This window comes from Astatotilapia calliptera, chromosome 20, assembly GCF_900246225.1.
Source record: "Astatotilapia calliptera chromosome 20, fAstCal1.2, whole genome shotgun sequence".
NCBI classification, from domain to species: Eukaryota; Metazoa; Chordata; class Actinopteri; order Cichliformes; family Cichlidae; genus Astatotilapia; species Astatotilapia calliptera.
The window spans coordinates 22,742,993-22,770,584 of record NC_039321.1 but is presented as its reverse complement, the minus strand read 5'-3'; the positions used below and the strand labels follow the sequence as shown (position 1 = coordinate 22,770,584).

The window sequence follows — 27,592 nt, the reverse complement described above, 5'->3', positions numbered from 1 at the left end:
AAAGGTATTTGTCACAGCTGAAGTTAACACTTGTTTGTTCAGGTAACAAAAAGAGTGTTTAAATCTGGTGATACTAACTAGCCACAGTGAGCTGCTGAAAAGTTTTCGTTTAAGTTTATTTCCTCTTTGTTCAGATTGACGAGCTGCAGAAATGCAAATAGCTGAACAAAAGTCTCAGTTTGCACTATAATTCAAACAACTTCACTTTCATTAAGCAGCTCTAAAGTGCAGCTTCAAAGAAAACTTTGCATTTAGGCTAGATTTTGAAGTGGAAGAGTCCTCTACAGGTATTCTGAGCAGCTTTCAGATCAACCTTTGGTACACAAACCAGGGAAATTACATATTTAGCCTGATGTGGAAATGCCTGTGAATTTCCCAGACGGGGCCAAACAATGTGGCTGGGTGATGTCTATGCTATTTGGCCCAGCCTAATGCCAGTACTGACAGAAACACTTGGAAACACCTATTAACTGTATAATACCCTAAAACCAGCATAAATCAAATCATTTGCAATAAAACAGATAGCAAACTGTTGAGCACAGAAGGTGAAATTCCTTAAGAATGAGAGCCCCAGTGTTGCATAGAGGAAGCATTCTGTAGGGCTGACTGTAAGTGGGTGGCTCAGTTAAGGTGCCTTAAATGCTAACATTCATGCAATACAGCTGCTACTTATACTGAACATTGCAGCTCCCATAGATGTGGGTTTTCTCACTGCTGTTAAGCAGGCTTTGGAAAAGTCTTCAGAAGCACACATGTGCAGTCTGAAGTTCCTGTTCAACCATTTCTTGATGTGTTTTTAACTGCTAACAGGCAACAAAGAGTGTGCAAGTCCATCACGCTCAAGTAATTTTACAGAAACTCGAATCAGATATATTTGGGCCATGTCCAAATTCATCAAAATGGCTAACACGGAGGAATGACAGGTTCCCACAACTGTGTCCAATTAAGAAGTGTCCTGCTGTTAGCCCGTGTGACTTTTGTTCCCAGTTGGCGTGCACAGTCAACTGTCGACTTTCTTGACAAATTCAAGCAAGCAAATATTTGTTCCCTTTTTGAAACGGCGACTATTAACGGAGCTGATCAGCAAAGGATTGCACACATTTGACCTTCACTGCTATCGTGCCAGGAAAAAGTCCAAGCTGTCCAAAAAAGATCAAAACTACAGTTTGCCAAAACCAGGTCTGCTGGAAGATTTTGGTCTGAATAGATGAATCTAAGATTATCAGGCCACAGAATCAGCAGACGTTTTTTAAACAAGCATCACACACAAATTGTAAAGTGTGTTAGAGGGGAAATTTTTTGGGATGCTTCACCGCCACCGGGACTTGGCAGCTTGCAGTCATTAATTCAGCTGTGATAACAGGATAGAATAATGTGAGGTCATCTGTCCAAAAGTTTAAACTCAATCAAAATCAGGCCTTTCAACAGAATAGGAGCACAAGCCGATCGGCCATAAAGGTTTATGGAATGGCCTCTTCAAAGCCCAGATTTGAATCATACTGACATTTTGTGGGAGGATTTAAAATCAAATTGAAAAACCTACTTGCAGCTGAAGGAATTCTGACATCAGAGTTATGCAAAACGCCACACAAGAAGTAAGCAGAAAATGCTAGCCTTTGAATCCAAAGAGTAGCACATGAGAACCCTCCAGAATACTCCAGTTGTTAATATATTTGTTGTACAAATTACTAAAAAAACAGACGGCCTTGAGGTGTTCTTTCCAAATATATTTTCTATAAGTGCATCTGACTGTTGGACAAAGAAATAAAATGTTTTTGCATAAAAAGGTATTTGTTGTAATGTTGTGTTCACTGTGTTACCACCTGAGACCTGTGACGTTCAAAGTGCAGTGAAACCCTGAAATAAAAGTGAGAGGGTAAAACAGCAAAGGTGAATGAAGTCAGAAGAAAGGAAGAGGGAGGGGAGACGGGAGAAGAGCGACAGCGAGGAGGGAAGATGAGAAAAATGACACGGCAAAGTGACAGCAAGATGAAAACGGTCTGATGGGTGGAGACAGTTCGGAGATGAAAATGAGAAAAATGTCAAAACACAACACGATGACAGACAGTTGAGAAAAGGAGGGGGCGGGATGAGGCAAAAGGGCAGGAACAGAAATCCTGGTCTGGGAAATTAACAAATACTGATGGGTAATGATGACGAGGACGGTTGATGAGAGCAGTTGAAAAAGTGTGCCTGTAAAAATAATACTGCAATGATGTGGAGGGGCAAATGATGGACGTATGGAAGGATTGAGGAAGAAGTGGAATCAGGGGAGAAAGCAGGACTGGGTGGGGGAAGAGAGAAGCCGTAAGCGTGACAGAAAACTATGCAATAAAAAAGTGAAAAATGATGGATAAATAAGTAGATAGAAGGGGAGAACGGCAAAAAGGCAAGATGGGAAACAGCAACACTGCTATGATGACAAGATGAAAAATGGTGATTGGATGGATGACAGGTGGGGGAAAGAGCAGGGAAGACAGTGACTGTGGGAGAAAAGAGGAAAACAATGGCAAGAAGGATGAAAAATACAGACAAGAGAAAAAGGCAAAGAACAGGTGATGAGGAAAAAGAGAAGGAGAAGGAGGAGGTGACAGAAGGAATGCAAGAAAAATGCTGAAGACAGAAATGAGAGGAAGCACAACATGCTGACAGTCAGGCAAAAAAACACAAGAGATGGATGAGCAGAAAGGAAATTAGGGTAGAAAAAGAGAAGAAGACATGACTCAATGGAAATGGGAAGATAATGCGAAGCAGAGAGCGAGCCGCGGTAGGAGAGGAATGGCCTTGCACACTAAAGGTAGATAGCAGAAACTTATACTTGAGCTCAGTGTGAAATCTCCCCGGGTACTTTGTTAATATTCAGCAAACGGTCAGAGAGGTAAATTGTTTTGCTTCACACTGATCTGAGCTTCATTAATCCCAGAAGGAGCATCAGAAACACAAAGAGTGCAACACAATCGGGACTTTTAGTTTGGTGTGCTCAAAGTGTTTGACGTAGTTGCTGCTGACAAAAGATGCAGACGAAAGTCCTTACAAAGCCTTGACCAAGGTTATAGTAATAGCTGACTCCCACCTAACCCACCACCTCCATCTTAACAACAGATTTCAATTCAATTCAGTTTTATCTATAAAGTTCCAATTCACAACAACAGTCTCCTCATGGTGCTTCATAGTTTTCATAACTAAAAACTACAACAATCAGACAAACCCCTATGAGCAAGCCCTTGGCAAGACCGAGAAGGAAAAACTCCCTTTTAACAGGAAGAAACCTCCGGCAGAACCAGGCTTAGGGAGACAAAACACCAAGTGCATCATGGGAAGCCATCAGCAGCCCAGCCCAATTACAGCGTAACTAACAGAGGATTCAGGGTCACCTGATCCAATCCTTACTCTATGCTTTATCAAAAAGGAACGTTTTAAGAATAATCTTAAAGTAGAGTGGGTGTCTGTCTCCTGAACCCAAACTGAGAGCTGGTTCCACAGTGGAAGGGCCTGAAAGCTGAAGGTTCTGTGAAACATGATTCGTGCAAATTATACAAAAAAAAAAAAAAAAAAGAAAGAAAGAAAGAGAAGAAAATCTGTTCTAATCAGTGCTAATGAAAACATGCCCCTATTTTTTATACCACTCCATTCATCACTGCCATTCTGTTTTTATTCACTGGGCAAACAGTGAAGTGTTTTCCCCTTAATCAGCAAATGAATGGTGAGTAGTGCACTGCCATCAGCTTCGATTGACTTGAATTCTTCTACTGCTATTTGTCTTCTATCACAACTGACAATGATAATGACAATAGAACTGAGTAGCTCTACCCAAAAATAGCGTGCAACATTCATCAAAACACCAGAATGGAAAGATGCACATCTTGGAGAAGCTTTGCGGCACTTTCAAGTGGGGCTGTGTTTACATTTAAATGTGCTATTCGTGATGGCACTCATTTCTTGATGCATGCTCAATAAGCCAGTTGATCGTCAACTTTCTGGGATTGGCACTTGTTAATTTTCAGCTTATAGTCTCTTTTCTTTACACATTCCTAAAAGAGCTACTTTGGGCTGCTTCCTTATTCACGAGGGGTCGCCACAGTGGGTAGCGCTGCATGTTTGATTTGGCAGATTTTTCACGCCGGATGCTCTTCCTGATGCAACCCCGAAGGGATTTGTGTCTCCAACCCTACCAAATTTCAAAATAATAATGATAAGAAGACATTCACTATTTTTTAAAAGTGGTCTATTTATGTTGAATATTGAATTTGAAGCATGCGTACTCAACTTCACAGCTTATATTTAACAGAATGGTGTTTCCTCTTCAAGGCAATCAAAGCCTGGTGGATTTCATGCCTTGCTCGGCCCATTCAAGCATCCAGCACTTCATTTGAATTACAGCGTGTGCGCCTCAAGAGCAGCATGACCTTGCTTAATTCAATATGAAGGGGGGGGTTTAAAAAAAACTCAGCCTAATTGAATATGAAACCACCTCTGCAGTAAAAAATAACGGCACCATTCAGCGTCACAAGATCCTATTGGTTAAGACAGGCTGAAAAGTACAGCTCATAGCTTGGAGTTCATTAAATCAGCATTATAACAAGGAGGATGACACTCCAAGATGGGAACTGAGAGTGGATGTACCAGAACACACATGCACGCGCGTGCACACACACACACACACACATATTTATATGATTGTGTGTGTGCAAAGATGGAAAGTGGGTGCAGTGGGTGAGTCAGCAGCACATGTTTAATGCTGAAACAAATTTAGATCTTTGCATCCACACAAACACGTACTAACCCATTCTCTCAGTTTGGTTACAACTCTGTCTTTACCCTGCACATCCACCCACCCACATACACACACGCATACACACACACACCCAGGAAAACTTTGCACCATTCAGACATCGACCATCTTGACCTCACCACGATGAATGGCTCTTATTCAATATGGAGAAAAAAAACACATTCTTTCTCCACCATACACACACACACACACACACACACACACACACACACACACACACACACACCCTTGACTCAGTCATGAAGCACCAGCTGCACCCACCCCACCCTTACTCATGGGACAGTTGCCTTGGTAACGGCAACCATGCCGACATAATTTCAAAGCTGGGGGGGGGGGGGTTGGGTCTGTGTTGTGTTGAGGGGTGTCTCTTGGACTTTACACCCCCCTACCACCCAGGTCTCTTATACACACACACACACATAATAATAATCTGGTCCACACCTCTCATCAACACAGCGAAGTCTGGAATGATGGAGTGTTGTTCCAAGACATCAAGCCATTTAGGTAATGGGAGGGCAAATAAACACAGACAAGCTTTCATGCATACCACTGACCACATGCATTTACAGATATTTCACAATGCAGCAAGCATCATCTGTGACCCTGTCCGCCTGTTTGTCTGCCCCTGACAACATTCAGCAGGATGTTTACACACAGACACCCACCATCACCAGAATCTCTGGCCATTATCAGCAAAGCGCGGTGATGGAAAGTCAACCAATTTCACCTCACACCCCCATAAAGCTCCAGAATGGAGGTGTCTGAAAAGTCGCAGTCAGAGCGCAAGAGAAAGACCAAAGTTTTGTCCGTGGCAGTTTGTGAAGAGTTTATCGACCCAGATGCAATACGCTTTTCGAGACAGCGGTCTTTTCAGAAACTCGGAATTACAATTGATTTCTTTCTTCTTTTTATGTTGTTGTTGTTAAACGGATTCTCTGCTCCCTTCAAATCAAACTGAAAGCTGGAAAAACCATCTGATACCAAGATAGGGAGTTGTCATGTGGCACACAAAGACGAACAAGATGAGAAATACATCAGATGTGGATAGCAGGGCGTAAAGTGAAGGTAATTACTGTTTTCTCCCTCTCTTTAACCTTTCTTTGTAGTGACCTTTCATAATAAAAGACTTACTTACTCTTCGACCATGTTGTACTATTCTCACTAGTCTACCAAGCAAACCATTGATCACAGAAATCTGATGGATTGTAGTAGTTATGGCACTATAGAGGGAGAGACGTGCTAAAAACTGCATTACTTCCTCAACCCTGCATACACCTGTATAGTGTTATCAAAAGCTGTCCCACTGAAGTGACGTGAGTCTTAAAGAGACAAGACAAAGCGGAGATAATTAAAAGTGTAACTCTAATATATTAAAACGGAACCAACTACTTCTGATCCATCAAAGCACTACAATCTGCTCTTTTGCCACACACTCAAACACACACAAATGCACACTTGCCAGTGCAAGCTCTTGCAGAGTTCAACCACTCTTATCAGCATCAAACTGACAGGGAGGTCAATGAGGGTCGTGACCTCTGATCGGAGCCAATTGGCCTCTGACTCCTGTCACTTGGAATCAAAGACGGAAAAGGTTAAGATGTAAAAGAACAGACACGCTAAGAAATAAGCCTACAGGTCAGTCCAGACGCACATACACAGACACACACACAGATTTTGTCTCTGCATGAATGGTTCTTTTATATTAGTGCAACAATCTGCCTGTCCTTATTCGCCTTCGGTAAGTGTTATTATTTACATACTATTCATTTTGAGGGTCTGTGTGTGTGTTTCTATGTGTGAGTGGCTGGATATTTTTGTCCATGGTGAACATTAGATTAAAGGTTGCTGGTCATGGGAGCTCTGATGGACCTTGATATGATTAGTGCAAATGTGCGGCGTGTGATCCGGCTAAGAACATTCCTGCATTGCACATATCTGACTCGCATGCACGCGCACATGATATACACGCACAAAAGATTGCATATTATGATCAAACGAACATGATTTTTTTGCTGATCAAGCTGGTTTCAAATCCAATTTAGCTCGATAGTGTTTGTTTAAGACGTTTAAGGCAGAAAATGTTCAGTATGTTTGTCGTTCTCTCTGTTTTACAAGCCCTGACGCAGCAAACTATGCTAATCATAGGCTCTGTATGCATTATGTCATTTGCTACATAATTCACAGACGACATTCATATGACACTAAATAGAGACTTCGAAATGAGTTCTAATTTACTTTCTATAAATAACTCAGCTATAGATGTCAGGACTACACTATAGGGATTGATTCAGACACAGTGCAGTGACTGGTCTGCACTCTGCAGCAGAGGCAACCTGCTGTGTACGTGTGCAGCTTACAGCAAAGAATGAAAAATCACTGAAGAAACAGATAAGTGTAAAACTTAAGTTTTCATGACACCTCCTCTTACAGAGGATGGTTACTGGTACTAGTTAGGAGCTCTGTTTGGAGCTAATTTTCTTGTGCAGAGAGTATTTGTCTTGGCATCTGTCTTCTGGAAGTACCTTTCATAACAAATTTAGTAGATGGTCAGAAGCGCTGCTTGTTACATGAGAAGAAAAAAAGGCATAACTTCAAAACTGAACTGATAAGTGGCCCGTAGAGATTTCTGTGTGGGTTTATACATCCACTTTGGCGTTCCACCCCAACAGTCACATCAGGAGCAGGAGGAAGAACAGAAGTGAAACATGGATAAAAAAGAAAATGCAGTTCCTCAAATGGTCACTTAAGGCTGGCTCCAAAAGGAAGTCATTTGTATGCCAGGGAATACAAAAGACATTTGTATTCTACAGTATGAGAGTTATTTGGTACTAATATTATAAGTTATAAGTTATTTGGTACTAATTATTTTGTACTTCTGTACAGCACTTTGGTCAGTGTTGCTGTTGTAATTAAATGTGCTATATAAATAAAACAAACTTGAACTAATTCCCCATATGCCCACACACTGTAATGCCAATCTTCAGAACTGAAATAAATTGCTGGAATTTACAGCCTGGTACAGAAAAACAACAACAATATCTATACTCTATACTATAGACAATATTTCAATTCATGACGACTTTAAGAGCTCATTTTCAATCCAGGTGGAAGCCAGCACAGGTGGCTGTTTGATTTCCTGTCTGCTAGGCCTCACCTCCACTAATGTGAGTCAGTGAAGTGCACCTCTGAACTATTTTATGGCGTCTTCTGAAGTTTGGTGGTTTGATCCTTGGATGCTTCAGTCTCCATGCCAAATAACCTTGGGCAAGTTATTGAACCCTGAGTTGCTCCTAATTCATTCATCGGAGTGTGAGTGTTAGAAAGTACAAAAGTCTCTTAACACTAATTACCGCTTATGTGTGTAACACTCCTACTATTTATGGATGCAGCTTGCTAACCAAATTTGCTGGTGCCAGATGATAACTTAGCTCTCTGATCTAAATATGGGTCACTGCTGCCTCCAAAGAGACTAAGATGCAGTGCTAAAACCAAGTCTTCAGAAGGGCCTGGCCCACAAACCGATGGGTGACATCATGTTTTGTACTTACATTTCTTTCTTTCTTTCTTTTTTTAACATATTCTCTGCAGTTCTAACTTTATGACTTATTTTGTTTGATGTTTGAGATTTCCTCTTATGGACGTGACTCTGTGCTCTGAGCTCAGGTGGACTGTCAAGGTGAGGCTGGCAGCCAAGGTGCAGGGATGACACTGAGAAGCATCAATTTGACACACAGTACAGCGAATGCCAGCACAGCTTTTCCATGCCAGCATCAGAGGAACACATCATGAGTACGTGACTATGCGCACCGCTGGACAGGTGAGCTGATTTCATTAGCGAGCAGGAGGTTTCAAGAACGGAAACTTTCCCTGCTGAGTGAGGAACTTGCAAGCTATTTCAAGAAGAACAGAAGAGGTCTGCAACTCTTTCAAAAGTTGGTACTGACACGTTTGAAAAGTGAGTGGCATACAAGAGAAAATTGAAAGAAAAAGATGATGAAAGAATCAAGTTGCTATTTCAATCGTTATCTCACTCCCGGGAGTCCAGCTTTGTTATTTTCCTGGTGTCTTATTGCAATCTCTTCCACATCCAGACACTCCACTTATAGCTGCGTGCACACACAAGCGACACTTATCATTAATCTATCCAATTATTAGCTCATGGCCTAAACCATTGTCCATTTATAAGCTGCATACAGTGTGTGTGTGTGTGTAGTTTTGTGCGACTGCTTTTGTCTGTCTGTTCGTCTACCCGCTGAGCCCTGGGGAACTTTAGCTGTCTGGTGCGGCGTTCCCAGGGGGAGGACTTTGTTAGCTGCGCCATCGGGGAGGGGGTAGTCTTGGTAGGGGCGAGGAAACCGGGGCACATTTCCTGTGGAAATGGGGTTATCACTTCACCAATTACTGGTGCAATTACAGTGGGAGGCCTGCAGAAGCCTGGGAACAAAGCCCATAGGCACACAGATGGGCACTCGATGTGGGGACATGCACGAGCAGTATGTGCGCACACAAAATCTTTTCTAGCTCGCAATAAAATCTAATTGTCTCCTTGTTTTTTCTCCCTTTCATGCCAAGTTCTTGCTACTTTGCATCTCTCACAAAGCCCGACTGTGTTACAGAGGGTGATCGCGCCGCCTTAAGCTCCCGCTGAGTGTCAGAATCCACAATGAGCAATAATGATGAATGAAACTCTGATGTCCGACGTGAGGCGTCCCAGATGCCGAATTAATCATCTGCAAAATAACACGCAGTACACAACATGAATCTGGAATGCCGAGCACTGTTCAACCAGACTGCACATAGACTCGGCTGACATTCAGTAATCATACCTTTGTCTTTTTTGAAATACTCCATTTTTAATTTACACAGGCTCAACTCTTCTATCACATCGAAAACATATGCGCCCACACACATACACGCATACATACCAGAGCGGAATTATAGCCAAACACACAGACACGCACTATATCTGGACTGTGTCACCAAGAGACCAGACCCACGTGGATAGCTTGACCTTTGACCCTAGAGGGAACGATTATTCATCATCATCATCACTAGACTGTTCGTTTAGGTCGCTGTGCCGCTACACGCACACACTGGAGTCCATCCGCTGTTTACTTTTACTCTAATTTGTTTTTTTTTAATTCTAATTAATGTAAATGACGGATCACTGAGAACTCATTGTTTTCGTCTTTCGCTTCATATTCTCACAGTTATATGCAGCCTAGTGTGGGGACCTCAGTGCAGACCAATGTTCTGGGTTAACTCATTTGCTAATGGCAACAAAAACAAATGTTTTGCATTGGACAGCTGAAGTTTGTCTATTTTCCCACCCTGAGCTTCACAATCTGAAACACAAAGAACCTTAAAAGACATTTAGGACTGCTGAAGTTAGTGCTTAGCTCCTGTTTCTCAAAAAAGAACAGTTTTGTAATCCATTAATAGTGAAAACGTATAGATTATAAGCTATTTGGAGCAAATGGACAAAAATCCAAAAGGCATGTGATAATTTTTTTTCCTCCTTCAGATTCAGTTGAGTCAGTGTGACATCTGTCTGTGATTCTGCTGACTCTGAGTCTTCAAGTTCATGACTCTGCAGTGGGCTCATCCAAAGAGGAAACAATTGCCCTTAGTGGCCTGGACTGGTGACAGAGTCTTAAATAAAATCACCACTGTGTTGTTTCATAGACTGTGAGGCAACACATCACTGCTGATGAGCTTGCTCTGCAGCACAATCGTCATCCACACTGACCTGTTAATGTGAAAAATGGCTACTAGATGCGTAGCGTGCTTCATGGATATTTTTTTATATGGGCAGCCATGAAGACAAGTAGCTGTCCCCTGACGGTTGTGGACAGCCGTGATGTCTACAGCGATTTACAGGCAACTTTGAGGGTCAAACTTGTGAAGACTCTCTACTCTAAAGCCAGCCCAGATGATCAAACGCATTATCTGTTACTCTGCATCCTCTTGCTTCTTAACAGGAAAAGGAAGTCTGACTTCCAACCTTTTGTGGCACATGTCTGATCTTTCCACTGCTGCTAAAACAGAGAGAATCTTATTCTTGTGGTTTCTGCTTCTTTTGCAGAGACATGGGAACGTCAGATCGGTAACATGAGAGGTTAAAGATCGGCTGTAGTCACAAACATTTTTAAAATACTCTCAGTGAGCCTCGACCTTAGAAGTCCTTCACAGTCAGTCTAAGAACAACTGACTGAGGAAGCGTGGTCGACTGATTCTAGATGTCCTATGCTTTCGTTCAAAAGGTGAAAAATAATTTAAAATGACTGTTCATGAAAATGGGCATAGAACAGAAAGTAAAATCCTGACATAATCATAGACTATAGTCTCGATTACAGATGGATTTTAAGAGAGAAAACTTTAGTTTAAACACAAATATACATTTCCAGCCAATTCCTGTTAATATACCTCTGTATCCTCTACATTTACACTCACATCCTCCATCTCCAGCTTGGCCTAAACTACACCTAATGAGGTAAACTAACGGTCAGAGTAGATCTTAGCACTATTGATCCCATCTGTTTCTGGCTTGCAGCTGATGAAGACCTCAAGTGTGTTTTGTGGATTAAAATCCCACAATACCACAGAAATACTGCTAACGTGAAGGAAAGCTGTGAGAAATATACATCTGGACAAAGATGAAGACCAAAATCACAGAAAACAGCCCAATAAAACTTTTCCCCCTCCATTCATGACTCTGAAGCGTCAGCTCATTAAAAAATATTGAGCTTCTTTTGTTGTTTGCGTCTTTACTGAGTTTCCCCGTCTGGCTTTCAGTACACAGTAGAACAAAGTTAAACTCCCTAAACAACACCTGAATAATGGGAGTAAAATTTCAGTCTCACACTGCTTGAAAAGACTTGCTGACACACAGAAAGAACCACAGAGGAATGGTTGGAAACTCAGCTCTAGCTTATTGACAGCAGGTCAGATTGGAGCAAATTAATACTTGAGGGAAATTGAAGAAATATGAAGCTTGTGGATTTTTATTTAATGACTGGCTAAAGATAGCGCTCACATATTAACACCAGAAACCTCCGGAGGGTAAATTTACAGCATGTCCACTGTTGTCATGGGTTGCTGTTGCCAAAGCAAGGGTGTAATTAGACTCTATTCACCGTCTCTGTCCAGAAACAGGAGAAACCCCTCCACCTCAGAGTCCCTTAATCAGGGTTTTTTTTTAAGTCTTAGCAAGTACTTAAAGTTTAGTGTAGGTCTTCCAAATATTCTGGAGGAATCATTTTAAACAGCAGAGGAGGGTGAAGTCTTTTCAAAAGCCTCGGTAGCAGCTATACTTTTCAAATTAGTCTGCAAGCAGCTAGTAAATTAAGGTCTTCTTCCAGAGAAAAGGCAGTCTTAGTTGAGTCTTTTATGAAGCGTGGGATGAGCAAACAGCTGCCGTTTGACTTCAGCAGTGACAGGCAACAACTGCGCCACCATTGGGGCCTGGTACCATTAAAATTAATAACAGAGACTATCCGGATTCTGTGCCAGATACCCATCCCAGTGAAATCCAAGTCTCAGCAACATCCTCAGCCCAGAGCCTGGAAAGCACTGGCCTAGATAGAAACAGATCTGAAAGAATAAATGAATAATGAAATATTTCTTGATTTTAATATCCCTCTGAAGGCTTTTGTGCTTTATTGGGACACGCGGAAAAGAGAAAGGTGAGGCTGGAGAGAGGAGACGAACTTTTGCACGCCAGTCAAGCGAACAAGGAACAAAACAGATTACTGTTCCTAACCTGGAATCTCAACACAGCAGTGAAATAAAAGTAAGCCGAGGTCGAGTGCTAACTGTTTATCTGCTTCTCTCGGCTGGAAAACACGCTAAGATATATTTATACTTAATGGTAATCCATTAAGCTACAGATTAAGCTAATGAGCCTGAATAGCACTAAAATCTGGGATTCCAAATATCTGTGATCTGTGAGGTGAGAACATCAAGTTTAAAACCAATAAACCGTCCTATCTTTTTGGAACAGCCTGCATTTTCTTTCTACAATCTCTCTCTACTCATTTAAGGCAAGCAGTGGCCACATATGCTGACAGCTGCTGGTTTGTGTGTCTCACAGACAACACAGCTGCATAATAAATGTCCTTCTGCGTTATCAAAACCAGTCAGCTCGTGGATGGGCAATGCCAGGGCTTTAACCATCCTTAAATATCACAGAGATAAAAATGAAACTATTTAAGGATTTATCTTAACTATAGCTTTTTCTGTAGCAACATTTTCTCTTTTAGAAAACCCAGATTGAGTCCCGCGGACAAGCGCATGAGCAAACATGCATCTGGACGTTGATGAACGAATCTACTGTGTATAATAACCACGCAATTTGCATTTTAATAGCATGCAATTTAAAACGACTCATTACGTTCACATTACAATGTGGGCATTTGTCCAGAGAGAAACTGCAGGATGAGTAAAATGCCCGGATTACGCCCCATCACAAGGAATCAGCAGTTTAAAGGTGAGCCATCAAAGCCAGTGTCTCCATTCACGCCAAGCAAACTCTGACTTCATTCCAATTCACTACAGAGACTGACTGCTATTAAATGTCTATGGCAAACCAATTGATGAAGTGAATGCCACATGAATAAAACATGACTCAGCCTCTGTGTGAGTTAATAGGTTCGAATTCACTTAGATAAGCCAGCCGCAGCTCCTCTGAGGCTTTTATGAAGTTTTGCTGTGGTAATGTGGTGAGGATGATATTCTCATCCTCGCCACATCATCGTGATGCTTCCTTTAGTTTCAGAGTTGGAAGGGTGGTTGGTGCTGATGCAGCTGTAAGGGACTGCATTCTTCTTTAGGAACTTGTAATGATTGTGTTTTTGTACACATACACATTTGTGTAGCTGCGTTCGGGTATACAGCGTTACTGTGTGCGTGAAGTCTCACATGCTGCATCCAGAGTAATTATTTTATAGGGTCTTCATGCAGCAATCCACCAAACAGGTTTCACATAACACATTCCCAAGCAAATGTGTACGTCTGCATGTGTGCGGGGGACACAGATCGTATCTATAACTGCCATTTTCCCTCAAGAAATGCGCACTATCACTGACTGAATGGCCGGGATAATGGACTCATTATACATAAGTGTGTCTGTGTGTGTATTGGCGAGTGAATAACTGGGATCATTTAGCCATTAAGAGATAGGTGGGGGTTAGGAGGTAATCAAGCGTGTATTTAAGTATTTAAAGCTGTTTTGTTTGTTTTTTTAATTCTGAGACACACACAAAGCTGTTTGGTCAGTTATATTTCTCAGTAAAAGGTAAAAGGACCTTTGTCATATATATATATATATATATATATATATATATATATATATATATATATCACTGCAGTTTTCAGAGATACTGCAGGATACTACATGCCTCCAAACCCAGTGACTGAGAATTCAAGTCACATCTGTTGTGGTTCATAGCAAAGTTGATAACACAAACTGTCTCCACATATATACCCAGCCAGAGCCCCAGTGGCCTAACGGATAAGGCACTGGCCTCCTAAGCCAGGGATTGTGGGTTCGAGTCCCATCTGGGGTGAACGTGGTGTTTTTTAAAGTAGCTCAGACAAGGCTTGTGGTTGTAGTTAAAAGAACAAAGTAACATTCGCTGTCAGTTGGAAATAATTATCTCACATGCTCTATCCACCACAATCTCCTCCTACACTGCCTTGGCCAACTTTATAATAACTAACATCTTTTCTTGCTGCTGTAAAATTATTACAGTGACTTTTTGGGGCATTTGCTGAATGAACCAACACAGCTTTTTCTTGAAATCTAAGAAAACACCCATCAACTTATCCAGTCATTATTCTAGACACAGACTCGGGATTGTGAACAGCAGGCATGACTGACAGCAGAGCAAGCATGCTAGTTCAATGATCCAGGGGTCAATAAGGCTAGTGAGCGTTAGCATTGTTGTTTCATTACATCACTGCTTTTGTCCCATGGTCCCAATGTTGTACGCCCTTTCACATTCTGAACTGTCTCATCAGCAGTGCTGCTACTGAGGCACCAACTCAGTGGATACAATTTTTTTGTTTTTGTTTTTTTTTTGTCTCCTGTACCTTTTCCCTCAGTTGTCTATTTTCCTTCTATTACTTCATCATCAATTTACTGCTGCTGTACCACTCACTTGAGTCTGAGGGATGCTTTTGGTTTCTGCTTCAAAGCTCTTTGTAGTAGCCAATTTTCTCCAGTGATAGGGTGAAATACTTCACTTAAATGTCAGCCTGTACTGTTTTTTCTCTTTTAGTTAATCATCTGCTGTGCATACCAAAGGAAAAGGAAAAGCTAAATGTACAGTGTCTCTAAGCGGCCAAAAAATATTTCGAGTAATTACAGCAATTCCATGAAAAAAAAAAAAAATCTCCTCCTTGTGTCTGAGGAAAACCTCTGTGGTGATGAGAAGGGAAATGACCACAGTATAGAGCTCCCACAGAGAGGCAGGAAGAGCGTGCACGCGCACACACAAACAAAAACAAATGTGTACAACAGCATGATGGTGGGCACCACAGTAAACACATCATACTTTTCTTTTTGTTCTCTTTCCAGAGACGAGCATATTGACCGCTGTAGATAGGAAACACACATACAGACACATATATACATACGCACACGCACACGCACACCTACACCGCTGCTGTTCAAGGATGCGAGGATTCGTCTCAACATAATACACAACAAAAAGTAAAATGGGCAGAGATCCTGGAAATGAAGCTGCTCTATTTAGGTACATATGCAGAAGCCTTTAAACACATGCACCAACACGCCAACACTCACACACTCCATATTCCTGTCCAAGAATATGCAGCCATATATATTCAAGGACATGCAGGCACCTATTGTATCACAATCACTCAATCAAAGCTACTCCAGATTCCATTAGAGCCAAACTCCCCCCTGGGAGAATCCAAAAGGATTCCCCTTCTCCCTCTCTCTTTACTTTCTAGGTCACAATTGGTCGACTCCAGATTTAAAGTACGGATTCTACAGCATCTTTCGGCTTATGCAAGGATGTGTAATCAGCTGGTGTCGTAATCAACGGTGGCTCCGGTAAACATGATTAAAGGGAGTTGAGTTTACCTCGCTGTAACTAAAGGCCTCAAAAATCCTTTTCATTTGAAAGGGATTCGCCAGAGCCGCGAGGGCAAACGCTGAAATCCAAATCCTGTTTTAATTACAGGATTTTGCTTTCACAAAACTTTTGACCGTCACGTTTGTTATCCTCAAACAGCAAAACCCCAAAACGGGTCAAAGCATTTAGTCCTGCCCTATTCAGTGGTGACAAGAGCATCTATAGCTACAGTGTTTGTTACGCACACATCATCCTAGAGTCCCCTTGTTTCTTCAGCGAGGCAGACCCCACCCAACTGCTGCATCCACGAGGGTAAAGTAAACAGTAAAACTGGAGCAGCTGATGCAGAACAGCACCACCTTGTAGTAGTCAAAATCAACTCCGGTTCACCAACGCATCAGCCTGTAACAGCATAGTTCATGCGACATGCTGCACAGTGATACAAGTGCATGGAGAAAGAGGAAAAAATGTGTAACGCACACAGAAGCACAATGCAGTTCTCCACCGACAAACAGCTGAAACTTCAAGTGGCTACAGCTGTCCTTTCCCTTTTTTAAAAGGAGGTTCTGTTATGTGTGTCCTTCCACCACTGCGTGGACCTCACTACAGCGGACAGATCGGCCCGGGGCCAAGAAATAATTAATTCACTGATGATCTGAATCTGGGATTTCTGCCATGAGATAATTATTTCTTTGTTAGCCATAACTGAAACTAACAGACAAGGACACATTTCCAAATCCTGGAAGAGGGGGCGAGGTGGGGTGACGGGAGGTTTGAGGTGCTGTCATGGAGAAGGTCTTTCGAGTTTGAAACTTCATTAACGAAGTGCTTCAAAGGCGCTGGCAAAAGATTTGAGCTTGACAGGAAATTAATCTCGAGTCGATAAAGTAGGCTTTGCACATGAATTCTCCATGCTTTCGTTATGCTTTAGAAAAACTTCTCGATTGATAAGGATAACACTGTAATTGGGTATTTTTGCCAAAGAAGCAGCATGTACAGGTTTTCTCATAATGCTGTTCAAGCTGTTCAAACCAAAATACAACGGGAAGAAGAAGCAGCATGACTTTTTGTCTGGCAAAGTCCCAGTTTAGCCAAGAGAAATCAGAGACAAACACTAAAATAATTACCCAAACTGCCAGCAGCAAACATCCTCCACACTATCCCACTTGATTGGCTGGTTCATCTTTACCTGCCATGCCTTCTACAGTTACACTTGCACTCTATTTTCTTGTGCAATAAGAGCTTATCTGAAATACTCTTATGAGTGCTGCATTTAAATCGGTTCTTTCGTTTCTTCTTTTCTTTCCCGGACTTTTTTTTTTATGTCATTTGCCACGTCTGACATGTGGTTTTACAAAGACTCTTAACTTTCAAGAATATGCTGTTATTATTCAAAAGTGACAAAAGGACAAAAGCGCTACTTTTCACTTAAAGTGTCAGACCTCACAGTGAAAGGAGGAAGCAAGGTGGGGCTAAAGATACGGCTGTCACACTCTGAACCTGACTACTGGAGGATGATTGATTAAATACAGGTGGTTAGAGAGTTGGAGGACAATATAGGAAAGAAAAGGGCTGATGGAGACAGGTACATGAACAGAAAGGCTTTGTATAATTTATACATGAATTGCATAACAGTGTGTGGGCATTAATAGAAGGACAAAGAAAGAAAAGTGGGGAAAAATGTGAAGCGGTACATGATTCCAGCCACCTGCATGTACGTGTGGGGAACCAAGACTTGAAACACTAAAGGAAACATAAAGAGAAATGCTCAGAAATGGACGTGCTGCTTCTTACCAGGGTGTGTGAACTGCAGTCTGGGTTGAGATGCTCTCCACGCTCCTGTCAAGGAGGCACCGAGGTGGGCTAGCAGGACCACCACCAGCAATTGCATCCTTCTCCTCATCGCACACGGGGAGTCCAAGTCCAGCTTCAAATGTACTGAATTCTGGCAACAGACACACTAACTCAGTGTAGAACTCAGAGAAAGGGCTAACCTGCCGGCCAAAGTAAACTGTGAAGTCCCAGTCACAGTGTGTCAGGCTTAAGTCCAGATCCTTAAAATGATTCACAGTTTTTCACAGGAAGGTAAGAAGTAGCACTCACACTCAAACTTTACCATCTTTGTGTCCGCGATGCTATCTGTGCACGCACGCGTCAGAGATGGAGGCAAAACGTACTCCAAGAAAATGAGTGAGTCGTCTCTCTGCTGCCTCCTCGCAGCCTGACAGCTCTCTACTGTTCTGTCTCTCGTCCCAGCTCCTCTCTACATGTGCTCGCTGTCTCCCTCCCTCCCCCTCTCTCTCTCTCTCTCTCTCTCAGGAAGGAGAAGAAAAATCCGAGATCTTTGTGGCCACACATATGCAGACGTGCTCGCCTATTCACTCCGCTCCAGGAAAACCTTGTTAAAGTGGAACTGAGACGGAGGAAATCAGCTTTCATCTTTATGCACCATTCTCTTAGTCTCTCTCCCGACCTCTCCTTATTGCGCTTACTCTCTCGCTCACTCTTTTTCTTTTCTTCTGATGGCTTTATACTTATCAAAAAATAAATAGAATAAGAAAAAGTGGCTGATAAAAGATTATGGAAACTTTTTTTTAAAGCAACAGGTATAGACACATGTTTATTGTGTTAACCACTCAATGAAAATAGGTTTTGAGAATCGATTAAGAATAAATCGACGTTTTATGAGAGGCGAAAAAGGGTTTTAGCGTTTCTATGAACCGCAGGTTCCAGCCTCAGGACTGCGTTCAGGTGAGACCAACTCATGAAACACAATCAGGGACCGAGCCAAGAGGTGCACTAAAAGTAAATGAGTGAGATCTTACAATCAGTTCCAAAACAACCCACGCAAAACACCAAACTCTACCCCTCAGTCTCTTTCCTTATCCTCATTATTTTCTCTTTTTCCACTCCTAACCCAAATGCAATCATTACCGAGCCCGTGCCTTCTCTCCTGCTCTGTTATTTTCATTAGATACCGACTCACTGGAGTACAGCTGCGCCGGGCTGAATTTTTCACCAGCTCAAGTTCAATCACAGGCTAGCGGGGACGATTTATTCATTCTCCTGGATAAATAATGAATTTAGGTTACGTGCAAATGAACAAGTATATGCTCCCTCTGAGGATTTCTGCTTTGTAAATGATTTATTCTCCGAGCTTGTTTGTTATTGCATAATTAGTGCAGGTTTTTCTTTAAATATGACCCAGCGGTTTAATTATGTGATTAGATGTCCTCTGTCTTGGTGTTTACACAACCTCATAAAGCTTACAGTTCGTGGAGGTCAAATCTGGTCAAACCCGGTCATTAATTAAGTTATTCAATTAGTGAAGGAGAAAAACTCTCTCTATCCATAGAGACTCCCATTGTGATGACACTATGCACTACTAAAGTGACCTTGGGCAAGACGTCACTGCAAATGCATCTCTTGGTAATTAAGTGATTCTTTCGGGGTGTGGCCAAGGAAAATAAGCATAACTGAACCTCAGATATATTCATGTGCTGTTTTGTATCACTTAGAAACAATGCATGATTATTTCTGCAGTTACAGTACAGCCAGCAGTACTACTGCTTACCTCTCATTATAGCAGTGCCAGTCCTTTTTTCACCCATGCTGAGATCACCTGCAAGTAAAACAGTGCATATAGTAGTGTTGCTTTTACACAGTCATCATGTCCCACACTAACCGCCCGGGCTAGTTTTGTGTTTTAGACAAACAGGTAACGCAGGACAGAGAGATCCTATGCAATAGATATGCAGATGTTTTATGTTTGGACGTGTTGTATCACTTGTGTTTTGGTGTTTTGATAGTTAAAAAAAATTGCATAGCACTTTATAATATTGCCCTCCAGATTTAGCATTAAATTACAAGGTCTTTTATTTTAATTTAGGTTATAATCATACCTTTAAAAAAACTTAGCAGATAGTACAATTTTTTAGAAAGGATTCAAAAAACCTTTATTTACTCTATGCACCTTTGGTAAGTGAGTAACTAACACTCTTTCAATACTACAAGTGTTGCTATAGCCTTATCCTCAAAAGGCAAGGTTAAGTGTTATAAGTGACCCTAAAAGTAATGTAAGCATACAATATACGATGGGGAGGTTAAAACCACTCCATACTTCGGCCCACGTGACTAAAAAAGTCAGTTGTGCATACAATGTAAAATGGGGAGGTTAAGCTTCTCCATTATGTCATCTGTACCCCTAAAATGTAGATGTACACCTGATGTAAGAAGGGAAGTATAAGCTATTCCATAATATGGCCATACCCCTAAAAATAAAGCATATTTACAGGTTAAAAAGGGAAATAGAGTTCCTTTGAAATACATGGAAGTTACTCACTACTTAAAATCACTTCATGTTTCTTCTTTCTGGTAAAAAACAGAATTGTTTCCCTCTTTCACTTTCACTGTACACTGTAGGTAAATAAAAATACAGCCCAATTTTTGGGGAAAATCCCACAGATATTATGTGTTTTTACTGTGGATTACTTTGATTAAGTGTTGGGGAAATGGAATTTCATGCTACAACTTTTAATATTTCCTGTCCTATTGCACCTTGAAGCTGTTTCTACGGCTTCTGTTGGTAAAGTGTTAAACGTCAAGTCAGACGTGACATTTTAGAATAACGCTACTGCGACTGAAAATGAGGAAAAATGGGATGCTGGAGTAATCATTTACACATATAAGTCTCTACTGAGTCAGCATTTGCTGTCTTTCGATGTGCATTTTGTAAACAGCTGGTTGAAATTGCGCAAGAATCTGGTAAAGCTACAGTTTCACCTGTCAGTAATGGGCCAAACAGAAATCCTCACCAGGAACTTAGCATGCTACTGATGATGCAGGTTCTTCTCCTGGTTCTGATGTTCACATTTCTAATACCTAAAGAGAAAATGTGTAAAATGACAAGCTTAAAAATATTAATGTTGCATCCATCTCTTACCGGAACCTTTTAAACCCTCAGGTCATTAAGGCAGGATAATTAGAAGCTCGTTGCTGATCCTGCCAGAGTCAGTCTGCTTGTTAATTGCAACTAATGACCTCCCAGTCAGCCTGAACAAAAAGCCTCCGATTTGTCTTTGACACGTTACGTCATTTGTCAATTAGCATGCAAACTCTGGCTGCTAAGACCAATTGTTAGTGGTCTTGGATCCCACCGCAGCTATTCTCTGCAAACCAGGCACACACAGACACGTCCATTGACTCATGCACATTCCCCGTGTTTCGTGAAGTGAGTGAGAATGCAGCAGTTAATGAGCAGCTCATTGTCGTCGTTTTCTTCTGTTTGGCTTATGGACCCCTATAAGGCAGACATAACATGAACCCTGATGACCAGTAATTGTTAATGACAGTAATGGTTCACAAACCAGTGTAAGTGATGTAAAAACAAAACGAGCATCAGCTTCATTTAAGTGGCCTTTTGATGCAAATAATCACAGACTGAGAATCAACACCAGAGCTCTGAAAGGTCAAACGTTACAAACTGTAGCCATGTTTATTTACTACACTATGGGATATAATGGGGCTGGGAGTAATTAGAGTCATAAAGTCATAATTAGCTTGAACCATTATTTCAAGCTAGGTCACTTCAAATTTTATATTACTGTTTGCTTAATTATTACTTTCAATGACAGCAGTGTTTATTTAACTCCTTTATATACAGGTTATGTGCCATATTTGTCCTATAAGAAAAGATTTAGCATGCTCGTGTGACTTTCATATTTCAATCGAAACTATAAACATCTGGAAAGAAAGAAAAGTTGGCCATAATTTAGTCAGGGTGCTAAAGTGTAACCTTGTCTGTGCCACCTATTCAGTACGGTGGTTATAGTGCACTTACATCAGAGGGGTAGGACTATGCTGCCACCTTACGTTTCTTCTTACTGTTTACCTGAATGTGATCTCGTAATCCCGCGAGACTCTGGACTAACCGTAATCTCTGGCGTTTCACCAGAACACCGAGCGACACAGTTGTAATGACGCCTTTGTACCGCTAGAGGTCAGTCTGACATTGTGTGGCCTGAACTGTTACAGCGAATATGTAAGAATATGATAATAGTCATCTCAGAGTGGAGTAAACTTACCTTGTGTTATGTTTTTAATATACTATTCAGATGTTAGAATAAAACATAGAACGGGTACATAGCTAAAAGTAATTACTGTGGTTGTATCCTCATGAATGGTTCAACTTTCATTTACGACTGCCGTTATTTGGTTTTTGGCTATTTTAAATTGGGCTAAATATATTTTTAAATTAGCCAGTTTTAAATTAGCCATATTTTTAAATTTTTAATCCCACGGTGAGGTCGGGAAAGAAATTCTTTAGCAGATGATATGGAGTATATGGCAGGGTGGAGAGTGTTTTGGAGGGAGTGGACTTGACCGTTCTCGTCCTCCGCGCTCACATCATGATGTGTTGGAACCTTTTGTGCGGGGGCGCGGCTGTCGTGAGCGCGCTTTGTTGGGGGATGAGCGGCAGCTGTTAGTGAATTAAAAGTAGATCCAAAACATTAGCATTTTTAAGAAGTAACAGCTAAGACACCCAACTGGCAGCTTTATTCTTCTTCTGTTTTTTAACTGTGTCGTGAATCGTAATTCTTGTTCTACCGGAGAAACAGACACTCACTGGTGACAGGACACCCAGCGGTTAAAAATAAAACTTTTGGAAACAAGAAGAATAGGTGGGTGTATCGATGAGTCACAATCACGGGGAAATCCTTGTCATACCCTCCGTCCAAAGTCATAACAAAAACTACACACCAGTCTCTCTCTCTCCCACACACACACACACACACACACACACACAGGACCGAGCAGCCAGTCCCACCAGTCCAAAGCCACTACCGAAGATCGTCTAATTGAAAGATGACTATCGGGAAAATATAAGGGTGTGACAGGCAAATCTGGGCAGCAGCTGCCGCATGGATGGCTCTGCTAATTAAGAATAAGGAAATAGGTATTTTTACGACACAACTCCGAGTCTCGTCATTTTATGATTCACTGCAGGCTTGTTTGGATGATGTATGTGAAACCACTCAGTCAGTTTCAGCCAGTATTGGTTTTTAGAAAACCTCGTTACCTCAACACTGTTCATGAATGCTGATTAATGGGAAAATGTTCTTTTAAGAATGAAGTTGTTTTAAACAGAGATGTTTCCAGAGGTGGGCATGGGTGGCAGCAGCCCCCTTAAAGATTTTGTATATAACCACAACCCTAGCCACGCAAATATTTTACATTGTTATTACATAGTCAACACCATTTATTTAAAACCTTTAATTATTCTATGGATAAAAGTCAAATCTATTATGATAAAGATAAAGCTTCCTGGCATCATATAATTACTTAAAACTAGCTCACATCACAGTAATAAGTTTAATAAACAAAATAGTAGCTAATTCTAATAATGAATCTGCAAATTATAATCTAGTAATATGATCTAATGCATGTGATTAGAGAGGGCCACTCGACACTGGCAAATTATAAGGGCAAATATAAAATGAAGGCAGTAGCATACACAGCAAACTAATAGTACTGCAGTAGTTTAATCCATAGATGTTTATTCATTGCCGAGACAACATTGTTGTGAAAATTTAATGTTTCTGTTGTGAGTAAAAACGGTTCCAGACTGAGGGGCCAGACATTTCTGACGTCAACACTGCTGTAGTCATGTATCTTGGGCCAGAGTTAAATTGCAGTGATGCTCACATGAAATGAGATCTTTTCCTGTCAGGAAGTTGACGAGATGTTTTTTGTTTTGTTTGTTTTTTCAGTTTTATAATGAGAATCATCTTAAATTACCCTTGGCTGATCGTGTTCAGTGGATCTGGATGGAAGAGGGGGGTACACTGGTCAGCACTGTTGACTCACAGCGAGGAGGTCCTGGGTTTGAATCCTCTGTGGAGTTTCCCTTTGTCTATGCAGGTTATCTCAGGGTACTTCAGCTTCAGTGCAACATTTAAAGGCATTCGTGGGGTTTAGTTAATTGGAGAATATAAATTTGCCTTAAGTGTCAGTGTGAATGGTTCTCTGTGTTCAGCCTACAATAGACGGCATCCCATCCTGGGAAGGCCGTCTATTGTAGGATGGATGGATCGCGAACAAAATGTTATGGCCTACAAATTCAAGCCAGGGGCTATAGCTTGGTTTGGGGTTAGCTTTTACTGAAAGATTATCACTAACTATTTTTTTTAACATATTTAAAATAACAATTGCTAGCTAATGCTAATTTAAAACATAATGTGAAAACTTCTGCAAGGAAGGTACAAGAGGTTTAGGCAGGTTAATTGGATTTTCACACACTTCTCTTCGAAAATCTCCTCTATATAAATGGGATCAACAAAATATTTTTAAAACAATTTAAAACTATGTATTGTATCGTTATCGCTTCTAAGAAATCAAAGACAATTTTAGGTGCATAATTAGACAAAAAAATCGTTGCCTCCATGCAGATCCGCTTTGGGCTGTAGAACAGCGAGTCTGAATAATGATGAACTTCAAAAAGATCCTTTGGAAATGCAGCAAAGTGAGAGGTCTTTCCTTTTTCCTTGCTGCCTCCCTCACAAGCCGACCGTTTCACTGCAGATAACAGACTCTTGTGTAACCCGCCCCTTCTCTTTTTTCCTAGCACCTATTGGACGACTCCCTTCATCTTCCTCTTATCTTATTGGACAGGCGGACCAGGCAATGAGCTCATATTGGTTAAAAATAGTCGGGCCCGTGAGTGGCTAAAAATAGAGCGGTATATAAAGCCGGCAGTTGAGCCTCTTTGCTCGCTAGTCTTCCCCGGCTGTTAGGCGAAAGGGAAGGGAAGGGAAGGAGGGGGAGAGAGGGAAAGACTGACTGACTGAAAGAAAGAAAGAAAGAAAGACGGGAGGGGAAGGAGCCACACAGCAAAAGAAAGAAAGCAGCATCGGTACCCTCCCCTTCAGCTCATTCCTCTACAAGTGTTGCGCTAGAGACAGCGCGTCTTATGTCTTACATGCCACCAGTTTTGGGTGGAGTAGGCAGTGACGAACTTCCTTCCTTCCTCTTCGACTTCGTGGGTTTCGCTCTGAATGCGTCTCTAGAGAGCCCCAGTCCATTTCCTTGCCTAGCCAGCAGAGATCTCACAGTTGAGGAGGTGCTTTTTATTAAGTCGGGAATACCCTTAATATGTCTTAAGTGTCTGTCTGTATAGTCATAGCTGGTGTAGCTGTGACTACAACAAACTACAGTGGTTCTAACAATGTTGCTTCTTGTGTGCCTGTGTTGTGTTTGCCACTTTGCAAGTGTAACAGCATTTTAATACGGTTATTACAAACTTTACTGAGACTGAGGCTGTGCCCGTTTAGTGACAAACAGGAAACAGATGAGATCACGAGGGCAGAGTCGGTAAAATAAGAATAGAGTACAACACAGCTTATTGTTTCTGGATGAGGCCCTCTCCTACAAGAAGGTCCGCAGTCACGGAGGTCGGTCCTTTGCAGTCTGGCAGGCTTAAGTTGACGTGGTTCCTCTCACATCCGCCCACTGTGGCTTTTGTAGTTTACTGTTGGAGACGACCTCCTACCTGTATACTAGAGGCATATTTTCTATATCATTTAATATTACTGAGCAAAAATCTTAAAGTACCTCTCATTTTCTTATGTTTTGGAAATGGGAAACGGGTGCAGAGATTTATGGAAATGTGCATGTAAATACACGTAAATACAGTATATAAGGCAAAAATAGAGTTTGCACAACTCCAATATCAAAATCACCTTTATTTTTGAACACAGCCTGAACTCTTAGTCAAGCTTTCTTTTATTTCTTTTAAATAGTGCAGGACATTCAAAGCTCTTCTTTGGATGTTGGCTGCCTTTTGTTCTGTTCTGTCAAGATGATCCCACACTGCTTCAATCATGTTGAGATCTGGGCTCTGAGGAGGCCAATCCATGACTGATTGTGCTCCACTGGGTGTTTTACTGCATTGGCAGTATGTTTGAGATTATTCTTGTGCTGAAAAATGAAGATGTGGCCAATCAGACGCATTCTAGATAGTTTTTCATGGTGGGTCAAAGTCTACTTCCATCAGTTTTCTACAAGCACCCCAAACTTACTGGCTAAAATGCAGCACCAAACTATTAAAGAGCCTCCAGTGTGTTTTACAGATGGCTGTAGACACTCACTGTTGTACCTCTCTGCTTACTTCCTCTTTATATACTGATGACAATTTGAACCACAAATTTATACTTTGGATTCATCACTCTATTAGACCTGTTCCTGCTGATTTTCAGTCAAGTTCTTAATGTGTAACTTGTAATACATCAGCCTTTTCTCCCTGTTTTCCTTCATTAAGAATGGTTTCCTGATAGCCACCCTTCCACCGAGCCAAGTTGTTGGCTAATAGCTCATTGTTTGTGCAAGAAAACTTGTCTAAAGAAAAGCTTTGGAAGACCTTCAGAAAACTATAACTCAGAAAACTCAGAACCATAGGTCAAGACCACTTTAGAAAATGACAAGAAAGTCATGCTGCTTGGAAACAAAATAATAAAGAGACGATGGTGCCTCAAGCTTTTTGCACAGCATTGGTTTTTTTTTAAATAATAAAGTAGCCGGAGTTTCTGATATCCCCTCCTTTTGAAATGGCCTGGCATTATTATGCTACTTCTGTGAATATTAAATGAATGCTTAATTTCTGTTCCTGTGTCCTCTTGCACTCGAATGCCCGTGGCGATCATTACTCTCCAAATCATGATTTCCGTGTTCACATCAAAGTGTCTGGCAGCACAAGAAAGGAACTGACACAGGCAGATTTTTTTTTTAACCAGTATTTAGTCCACGCCGTTTGACTGCTTACATGTGCTACACAGAGGTATTTTTTTCTTTTAAGTTACACAAAGGCGTATGTAGGCTCAGCTCCATGCAAGTACCATCCTGCTCATACATTTAATCCATTTTATTCCTGGATTTCCACTCCTCCACGCTGCATTACACAACCACTGCTGGACACCGAGTGGCACCACACTCCGCACACACTCGCAGATTCTCGATTACTTGCCCCACAACATCCAGCACCGTCCCACGCAGGCTGAAACTGCCTCACCTCAGCATCCCACACACTCTCTGCAGCGCAGGAACATCATCTTTGAGTGGTATGGTGTTACTTTCTGCTCCCCAGGCAGCAGTCATCCTAACGACTGGTTATTTATCAAGGTCGTAATCAAACTTCAGCGAGAATCAGCTTTTTATTTAATCTAAGCTCATTCTGACGTTTAAAGGTGCAGTGGGAATGCAATTTCATATTTTCATCCTGAGTTGAGACTTCTCAGTCTGAACTGATCTCAGACCACAAAGTATAAAATAATGACCACGTTCTGTAGCACAAATTAAGTGTGGATGACTTTAAGATTAAGAGCATGACTGAAGGTTCCTGCGAGAGACTAAATCCTAAACCCTGATCACCTGAGCTGTATTGTGCAGCTCATTTAGATTTAGTGCATCCCCCACGTAACATTAAGTTAGTTTCTGGCTGCAGCAACCTTGAGTTGAGTCTTTGCTTCATGTTACTTTTTTTCCTGAAATGTACCTCTCGAGTAAAGGCTTAAAAAGGAAAAAAGAAAGAATTGGTTCCTTTTTAAAATGCTCTATTGCATCTCAAGTCGTTTCACTTCCCCTCAGCTGCTGTCTGGATTTTTCTCTAGATTTCCCGTGCTAGTTTTACGGTCATGTATTCAGACAT

At 41.4% G+C, this 27,592-nt stretch overlaps 1 protein-coding gene and 1 non-coding gene across 3 annotated transcripts in view; one reads left to right on the top strand and one right to left on the bottom strand.

Annotated features, from left to right (window-relative positions):
• The window catches only part of sema3h (sema domain, immunoglobulin domain (Ig), short basic domain, secreted, (semaphorin) 3H), a 52,111-nt gene extending 31,228 nt beyond the window's left edge, over window positions 1–20,883 (bottom strand). Inside the window, exons 1-3 of one of the 2 annotated variants that reach the window (XM_026153945.1) lie at window positions 20,709–20,883; window positions 19,469–19,516; window positions 17,689–17,839 (exon numbers count right to left, since the gene is read on the bottom strand). In XM_026153945.1, the coding sequence (XP_026009730.1) occupies window positions 17,689–17,797 (109 nt within the window). In that variant the 5' untranslated portion in view covers window positions 17,798–17,839; window positions 19,469–19,516; window positions 20,709–20,883. Of the gene's footprint in view, window positions 1–17,688; window positions 18,143–19,468; window positions 19,517–20,708 lie in introns of those variants that run through there. The other variant, XM_026153946.1, reaches the window with a different exon arrangement.
• trnar-ccu (transfer RNA arginine (anticodon CCU)) lies at window positions 14,286–14,358 on the top strand. The gene has a single exon. It is a non-coding gene; the product is annotated as a tRNA-Arg (tRNA).
• Window positions 20,884–27,592: the final 6,709 nt, after the last annotated feature.